We start from the raw sequence: 9,584 nt of genomic DNA, 5'->3' as shown, positions 1-9,584 counted from the left end.
CTATATGGAATTAGTCTGGGGTTCCCAACTACTATATGGGGGCTGTGTGGGGTTCTCAACTACTGTATGGGGCTGTGTGGTGAAACTAACTACTATATGGGAGCAGAGTGGGATTTTCAACTACTATATGGAAGCAATGTGGGGTTCTCAACTACTATATGGGTGCAGTGTGGTGTTCTCAACTACTATATGGGGCTGTGTGGTGAAACTACTACTGTATGGGGCAGTGTGTGTTCTCAACTACTAAATGGAGGCTGTGTGGTGGACCTAACTACTATATGGGGGCTGTGTGGTGGACCTAACTACTATATGGGGGCAGTGTGAGGGTACTAAATACTATGAGTACAGTGTGAGGGTCCTAACTACTATATTGGGGCTGTGTGGGGGCACTAATAACTATTTGGGTGTAGTGATGTTGCGAGCATAACATTTTCGGTTCGCGAACCGCGAATGCGAACTTCCACAAAAGTTCGCGAACTGGGAGAACCGCCATTGATTTCAATGGGCAGGCGAATTTTAAAACCCACAGGGACTCTTTCTGGCCACAATAATGATTTAAAAGATGTTTCAAGGGGACTAACACCTGGACTGTGGCGTGCCGGAGTGGGATCCATGGCAAAACTGCCATGGAAAATTACATAGTTGATGCAGAGTCTGGTTTTAATCCATAAAGGGCATAAATCACCTATTATTCCTAAATGGTTTGGAATAAGCTTTAGCATCACATAGTTAGATTCCCCCATATTAGGCAGCACATAGTTAGAGCCCCCTTTGAGGCAGTACATAGTGGGATTTGAACACAAGGTCCCAGCGCTGCAAGGCAGCAGTGCTAACCTCTGAGCCACCATGCTACCATTAGCATACATCTAATATCCACGGTTGCAAAAATGGACAGAGATGTCAGCAGAGAGTACCTGAAAAATTAGGCATGTAGACCTGGCTGGAAAATTTGGTATTGTTGCAGCCGCTTCTGTAGCAGCGGCCATAAAAATTGCAGCACCATAACAATTGCAGCAGCAGAGGCCAGAAAAATTAGGCATGTACACATGGATGAAAAATTAGGTATTGTCGCAGCCACATCTGTAGCAGCAGCCAGAAAAATTGCAGCACCAGAAAAAGTGCATTAGCAGAGGCCAGATAATTAGGCATGTACACCTGGCTGGAAAATTTGGTATTGTTGCAGCCGCTGCTGTAGCAGCGGACTGAAAAATTCCTGTTTGTTTTGCCAAGCAGAAAGTGCCCTAAAACATTGCGGCTTGAACCCTAGTTGGTGGTGGCTAAGTCACGCAAGTCGTCCGGCATTCAGAGTTCAAATACAGCAGTGTATGGACCATTTTTAGGCCAAGGTAGGTCATCTGATCAGGCCTTGTTCAGTCAAATGTATCGGCCAGTGTCAGTCCCTTCGGGATCCATCCCTCATTCATCTTAAGAAAAGTGAGGTAATCCAGACTTTTTTGACCAAGGCGACTCCTCTTCTCAGTGACAATACCTCCTTCTGCACTGAAGGTCCTTTCTGACAGGACACTTGAAGCGGGACAGGCCAGAAGTTTGAGCGCAAATTGGGATAGCTCAGGCCACAGGTCAAGCCGGCACACCCAGTAGTCAAGGGGTTCATCGCTCCTCAGAGTGTCGATATCTGCGGTTAAGGCCAGGTAGTCTGCTACCTGTCGGTCAAGTCGTTCTCTGATGATGGACCCCGAAGGGCTGTGGCGATGCGTAGGACTTAAAAAGCTCTGCATGTCCTCCATCAACAGCATGTCTGTACAGCTTCCTGTCCTTGCTGGCGTGTTCGTGGGAGGAAGAGGAGGATTACTTTCACCTCTTCCCCTGTTAGATCCCTTTTGTGCTGTGACATGACCCTTAAACGCTGTGTACAGCATACTTCTTAATTTATTTTGGACCTGCTGAATCCTTTCCGCCTTGCTGTAATGCGGTAACATGTCAGGCACTTAATGTTTATACCGGGGGTCTAGTAGCGTGGACACCCAGTACAGGTCGTTCTCCTTCATCCTTTTTATACGAGGGTCCTTCAACAGGCACGACAGCATGAAAGACCCTATTTGCACAAGGACGGATGCCGAGCTACTCATGTCCCATTCCTCGTCCTCAGTGATGTCAGGGAAGGTATAATCTTCTTCCCCCCAGCCACATGCAACACCACGGGAACCAGATAGGTGACCAGGAGCACCCTGGGATGCCTGCTGTGGTTGGTCTTCCTCCTCCTCTTCAAAGCAAGCGGAAGCTTTAGTAGTAGGTTGGGTGTCTTGTGATAGTCAGTCAACTAAGTCCTCAGAACTTTGGGGGTTCAGGGTACGTGGCCTCTGAACACTGGCCATTCTAGGGCCAAAGGGAATCCCAGCACCTAGATGGCCCCTGCGGGGTGGCCTTCCTCTGCCTGTCATTTTGTTGGTTAAATTTACACAAGTGTCACACCTAATGTGATTTGCACTAGGGTGACACAATTTGCCCTGCAGGCAAGAAAAATGGCAACTGTGACGTGAACTAACAGTGACGGCTGATTTTATTTAACAGCCAAAAAAGTTATTTTTTTTTAATTTGCACAACTGTCGCACCTAATGTGATTTGCACTAGTGTGACAATGAGCAAAAAAAACTTGCCAGTTCTTTAGAAGTACACTGGACCCTAAATACACCACCTAGCAGCAACCTAGCTGTCACTTTCCCTATACAGCAGGAGCAGCTTCTCTAACCCTCCACTTCCTAAGCCTGCAGCATGCTGAATGAGGCTAAAATGGCGTCCGTGAAAGAGGTAGGAGGGTCTGGAAGGGAGGGACTGATGCTGATTGGCTGTAATGTGTCTGCTGACTCTGACTCACAGGGTCAAAGTTTACTTAAATGTTAAAGTATAGGGGGCGGATCGAACTTCACATATGTTCGCCCGGCGATATGAACATGCTAAGTTCGCCGGGAACTGTTCGCGGGTGAACAATTTGCGACATCTCTATTTGGGTGCAGTGTGGTGATCCTAACTACTATATGTTGGGAGTGCGGGAGGCACACTACAATATGGTGGCAGTATAGAGGCCTAACTGCTATATGTTAGCACTGAGGGGACCTAAGTACTATATTGGGGAAGTGTGGGGGACCTAACTACTATATAGGAGCATAAGGGAACACAAGACCTGCAGACCTTTGAAGACAACTATAAGGCTCATGTGGCCCTTGGTGAAAATTAGTTTGACACCTCTGCTCTACAGGGCTAAAAGTCTGTTTTTAGATTTCTTTTTAACATAATGTCATATGGAAAGCCAAACATTTCTGATACGAGATCTCTTCAGTTGCCTAAAAGCAGTAGGTTAATGGTTGAACAACCACTAAATGGTCATCTGGTGAACTGTTTTTTTGCCACCAGTGCAATTATACACATTTTAGTCCAAATTAGTTGTTACAGTCCATTCAAACTTACTGTACAGTTCACTTGGTGCCAACTAATCGGGGGTAGATGAAGACTTCCAAAATAAGAAAAAAACCATTTTCATTAGAAATATGTCAATGAGCAGATCAGAGATCTGTAACCATGACAAGCTGGCTGCCTCTACATCTAGAGGAAATAAGGTTTTACCATAAGGGTACATTCCCACGCGGCGTATTTGCTGCATATTTTCTGCGTATTTGCTGCTGCGTATTTTATTTTCTCTATTGAAGTCAATGGGTAGGAAAATACGCAGCACCAAATACGCAGCAAATACGCAGCAAAATACGCCGTGTGGGAACGTACCCTAAGTATGGAAGAGGATTCTTCTTAACCCCTTAAGGACCCAGCCCATTTATACCTTAAGGACCCGGCCATTTTTTGAACATCTGACCACTGTCACTTTAAGCATTAATAACTCTGAGATGCTTTTACTTTTCATTCTGATTCCGAGATTTTTTCGTGACATATTCTACTTTATGTTAGTGGTAAAATTTTGTTGATACTTGCATCATTTCTTGGTGAAAAATTCCAAAATTTGATGAAAAAACTTTGAAGCTCTCTGCTTATAAGGAAAATGGATATTCCAAATCATTATATATTGATTCACATATGCAATATGTCTACTTTATGTTTGCATCATAAATAGTGTTGAGCGGCATAGGCCATATTCGAATTCACGAATATTCGCGAATATATGGACGAATATTCGTTATATTCGCGAATATTCGCATATTCGTAATAGCCTCGTTTTATTTCCGCATATGCGAATATTCGCACATGCGAAAATTAGCATATGCGAAAATTTGTATGTACAAAAATTAACATATGCGAAAATTAGCATATGCAAATTTTCGTATATGCGAAGATTCGCACACCAGTCTCACACAGTAGTATTAGAGCCTTCTTGCACCACATAAGCTGGAAGCAGAGAAGGATGATCACTGTGATGTGTACTGTGAAAAAAAAAAAAAAGAATATTCGTAATTACGAATATATAGCGCTATATTCGCGAATATTCGCGAATTCGCAAATATGCGATATTCGCGAATAAAATTCGAATTGCGAATATTCGCGAGCAACACTAATCATAAAGTTGACATGTTTTATTACTTTCGGAAGACATCAGAGGGCTTCAAAGTTCAGCAGCAATTTTCAGATTTTCACAAAATTTTCAAAATCGGAATTTTTCAGAACCAGTTCAGTTTTTAAGTGGATTTGAAGGGCCTTCATATTAGAAATACCCCACAAATGACCCCATTATAATAACCGCACCACTCAAAGTATCCAAAATGACATTCAGTAAGTGTGTTAACCCTTTAGGTGTTTCACAGGAATAGCAACAAAGTGAAAGAGAAAATTCTAAATCTTCATTTTTTACACTTGCATGTTCTTGTAGACCCAGTTTTATAGTGGTAATAAGAGAAAAAGCCACCCAAAATTTGTAACCCAATTTCTCTCAAGTAAGGAAATACCTCATATGTGTATGTCAAGTGTTCGGCGGGCACAGTAGAGGACTCAGAAGGGTAGGAGCAACAATTGGATTTTGGAGAATGAATTTTGCTGAAAAGGTTTTTGGGGGGCATGTCGCATTTGGAAAGCCCTTATGGTGCCAGAACAGCAGAAAACCCCACATGGCATACCATTTTGGAAACTACACCCCTCAAGGCACGTAAAAAGGGGTCCAGTTAGCCTTAACACCCCACAGGTGTTTGACGACTTTTCGTTAAAATTGGATGTGTAAATGAAAAAAAAACATTTTCACTAAAGTGCAGTTTTTTCCCCAAATTTACCATTTTTTTTACAAAAGGTAATGGGAGAAAATGCCCTCCAAAATGTGTAACCCCATCTCTTATGAGTATGGAAATACCCCATGTTAGGACGTAAAATGCTCTGCGGGCGAACTACAATGCTCAGAAGAGAAGGAGTCACATTTGGCTTTTTGAAAGCAAATTTTGCTGTAATGTTTTTTTGGGGGCATGTCACATTTAGGAAGCCCCTGTGCTGCCAGAACAGCAAAAAATATTCATATGGCATAATATTTTGGAAACTACACCCCTTAAGGAATGTAACAAGGTGTACAGTGAGCCTTATCTACTTACAGGTGTTTGACGGCTTTTTATTAAAGTTGGATGTGTAAATGAAGAAAACATTTTTTTTTACTAAAATGCATTTTGTTCCCTAAATTTTACATTTTTACAAGGGGTAATAGGAGAAAATGACCCCAAAATGTGTAACCCCATTTCTTCTGAGAATGGAAATACCCCATGTGTGGAAGTCAAGTGCTCTGCTGGCGCACTACAATGCTCAGAAGAGGAGGAGCGCCATTGAGCTTTTGGAAAGATAATTTGTTTGGAATGGTAGTCAGGGGCCATGTGCGTTTACAAAGCCCCCCGTGGTGCCAGAACAGTGGACCCCACACATGTGACCCCATTTTGGAAACTACACCCCTCACAGAATTTAATAAGGGGTGCAGTGAGCATTAACACCCCACTGGCGTTTGACATATCTTTGGAACAGTGGGCTGTGCAAATGAAAAATTAAATTTTTCATTTTCAGGGACCACTGTTCCAAAAATCTGTCAGACACTTGTGGGACATAAATGCTCACTGCACCCATGAGGGGTGTGGTTTCCAAAAGGGGGTCACATGTGGGTGGGTCCATTGGTTTGGAGCTATGGGGGCTTTGTAAACACACGTGGCCTTTAATTCCGGACAAATTTTCTCTTCAATATCCCAATGGCGCTCCTTCTCTTCTGAGCATTGTAATTCGCCCACAGAGCACTTTACATCCACATATGGGGTATTTTCTTACTCAGGAGAAATGGGGTTAAACATTTTGGGGGGCTTTTTTCCTATTTCCCCTTGTGAAAATGGAAATTTAGGGTAACACCAGCATTTTAGTGAAAAAAATCTTTTTTTTTCATTTTTCCATCCAACTTTAATGAAAATTTGTCAAACACCTGTGGGATGTTAAGGCTCACTATACCCCTTATCACCTTCCGTGAGGGGTATAGTTTCCAAAATGGGGTCACATGTGAGTATTTCTTTTTTTGAATTTATGTCAGAACCGCTGTAAAATCAGCCACCCTGTGCAAATCACCAATTTAGGCCTCAAATGTACATGGCACGCTCTCACTCCTGAACCTTGTTGTGCGCCAGCATAGCATTTTACGCATTTTACTCAGGAGAAATTGCGTTACAAATTTTGGGGGTCTTTTTTTCCTTTTACCGCTTGTGAAAATAAAAAGTATGGGGCAACACCAGCATGTTAGTGTAAACATTTAATTTTTTTTACACTAACAGGCTGGTGTAGCACCCAACTTTTCCTTTTCATAAGGGGTAAAAGGAGAAAAAGCCCCACAAAATTTTTAATGCAATTTCTCCCAAGTACGGAAATACCACATATGTGGCCCTAAACTGTTTCCTTGAAATACGACAGGGCTCCGAAGTGAATGAGAGCGCCATGCGCATTTGAGGACTAAATTAGGGATTGCATAGGGGTGGACATAGGGGTATTGTACGCCAGTGATTCCCAAACAGGGTGACTCCAGCTGTTGCTAAACTCCCAGCATGCCTGGACAGTCAGTGGCTGTCCAGAAATGCTGGGAGTTGTTGTTTTGCCACAGCTAGAGGCTCTGTTTTGGAAACACTGCTGTACAAAATGTTTTTCTTTTTTTATTGTGGGTAACAGTGTAAGGGAGTGTAGTGTAGTGTTTTTAGGGTACGTTCGCACTGACAGGTTTACAGCGAGCTTACCGCTAGGAGTTTGCACTGCGGAGAAATATTTGCCGCAGCCCAAACTTGAAGCAGGAAACTTACTTTAAACCTGCCTGTGTGAATGCACCCTGTACATTCACATGGGGGGGGGGGGGGGGGGGGGGGCAAACCTCCAGCTGTTTCAAAACTGACCTTGCATGCTGGGAGTTGTACTTTTGCAACAGCTGGAGGCACACTGGTTGGAAAACCTTCAGTTAGGTTCTGTTACCTAACTCAGTATTTTCCAACCAGTGTGCCTCCAGCTGTTGCAAAACTACAACTCCTAGCATGTAGTGATCACCGAAGGGCATGCTGGGAGATGTAGTTATGCAACAGATGGAGGTATGCAACAACAATTCTGCTGTTTGCTGTTTGGGCATGCTGGGATGGGCAAGTGGATCTTCTGCCCCCGTTCCTTTGTCGGTTCCCCGTTCTGCCCTGCCTATTGTGGATGGGCAGAACGGGGGCAACGAAAGTCAACCCCCCCCCGCCCCCGATCTGCGTCTAGACCACCAAGAGCAGGGATAGAAGGGGTGGCACTTCTGCCACCTCACTCCTATCCCTTCAGGGGGATAGTGGGTGTCTTAGACAACCACGATCCCCCTTATATTCTGGGTCGCCGGGTCACCATAGACCCGTATGACCTGGAATCGGTGCAAATTGCAAGTGTGAATTCACTTGCGATTTGCGCCGATCGCCAACATGGGGGGTATGATGACCCCTCTGAGCATTTGCGCGGGGTGCCTGCTGATCGATATCATTAGGCACCCCGATCCGGTCCCCGCCCGGCGCACGGCAGGGACTGAAATTCCCACAGGCGTATGGATAAGCCCTGGGTCCTGAAGTACCAGAAACCCAGGGCGTATCCATACGCCCTAGGTCCTTAAGGGGTTAAACCTAATTTACATTTCAACCCATGATGGTGTCATGCTAAGCAGACCACATTATGCCAGTGCTGAACCCTGTGATGTGCTTTCTGACTCTTCCCCAATGGCAGGTGTTAAGAGAAGGATGAGACATGTTTTTTTATATATATAAATATATATATTTATTAAGAATAATACACAGGATAAATGTACGTCCTCGGCTCCCGGCTGTAGTCATAGGCCTCAGTCTTCACTATTCCACAGGAGGGTTCTGTTCCGGGTCCGGTATCTTGGTCCTCAGGCTGACGTTAATGTCATTTCTGGAAATCTTCAATGACAGATGCTGAAAATCTGTGTAGCTGGTCACTTGGTATAACGTGACGCCGCAAAATCCCAGGTATTCAGCCACCAAGACGGGGACATAGATAATCGCCTCGCAGTGTCCGGTGCACAGCTCCATATAGAAGGAGACCTGACCAGCACTGAAGAGCAGCAGTACCACAGAAGTCACTAAGGTGGAGGCCAGCCTTATATGGCAAACAATCCGGCTGCTGTAGGACCTTTTGTATAGGAATCCAGCTTGGCACATATTATATATGGCTCCACAAAAAAATGCCATACCTGAGCTGATCCTGTGTATTGTAGGATTGTTCCCCATAGTAAATACGCCATTCAGGGCTGTTCCTATGCACACGATGCATCCTAAGGTAAACAAGATCTTCTGGTAAATCCTAAAATGCTTTGCAGATGGTTCAGAGCGCAGGAACATAAATCGGTACTGCAGGTAGGCGACGGCAACTCCTATGATGGGTGCACCAAAGAACACAACCTTATATATTATCCACTCAGGATGTCCTACAGCCGTGTCACTGATAAACGGCTGTCTGTTATGTCCTAGGGCGATGGTCAAGGTGACAACAGTGATGAGGCCCAAAAGGTTCCATGTGACCCAAAGGAGAGGCAAGAAACCTAATCCCTGGATCTCCATGGCACAAAGAAACAACAAAAAATCGCTGAGATAAAGGAAAGATTCGCTAAGCAAAAGCCGCTGTCTCTGTCCAACTCTCTCTGTGTAATCAGATTGTCAGGCGGGGTTTTTCTATAGGCTCGGAACTCGATGATGTCACATCTGTGATGTCAGTCTTTGGTTCATCTCGGTAACACCATCATGCTGCATACTGATTGGTCCTCAGTGTTGTAGATCTTTATGCAGACAATCCTGGCATCCCATTTGCTGATATTTAGTGTTTTCACAGTCAAGTAAAACTAGTAATGGCTGAATCCACATTTCAACAGGGTTTTCCAAAATCTCTTTCAACATGAATTCATCTGAATATAACCTTATGTGTCTGTAATTCTGCCAATTCTCTTCTTTTACTACAAAGGTTAATGTTTTGTAAGATGTACAACATATAAAAAGGTTTTTATTCTGACCGTTACATTTAAATAAACCTGCAGGTCTGTACCTTATATGTATTAACATTTCTGTGACTGCTCGGTGGTTAAAAAAACAAACAAAAAATACATT

The 9,584-nt window shown here is 43.9% G+C and overlaps 1 protein-coding gene across 1 annotated transcript; it reads right to left on the bottom strand.

Annotated features, from left to right (window-relative positions):
* Positions 1-8,309: 8,309 nt before the first annotated feature.
* On the bottom strand, positions 8,310-9,044 carry LOC130357368 (DNA damage-regulated autophagy modulator protein 1-like). The gene has a single exon (XM_056560055.1). The coding sequence runs from the start codon at positions 9,042-9,044 to the stop codon at positions 8,310-8,312; it is 735 nt and encodes a 244-aa protein (XP_056416030.1).
* Between the last annotated feature and the right edge of the window lie 540 nt (positions 9,045-9,584).

This window comes from Hyla sarda, chromosome 2 (genome assembly GCF_029499605.1).
Source record: "Hyla sarda isolate aHylSar1 chromosome 2, aHylSar1.hap1, whole genome shotgun sequence".
Lineage (NCBI taxonomy): Eukaryota > Metazoa > Chordata > Amphibia > Anura > Hylidae > Hyla > Hyla sarda.
The sequence above is the reverse complement of the archived record's forward strand: the minus strand, read 5'-3'. Positions and strand labels throughout refer to the sequence as shown.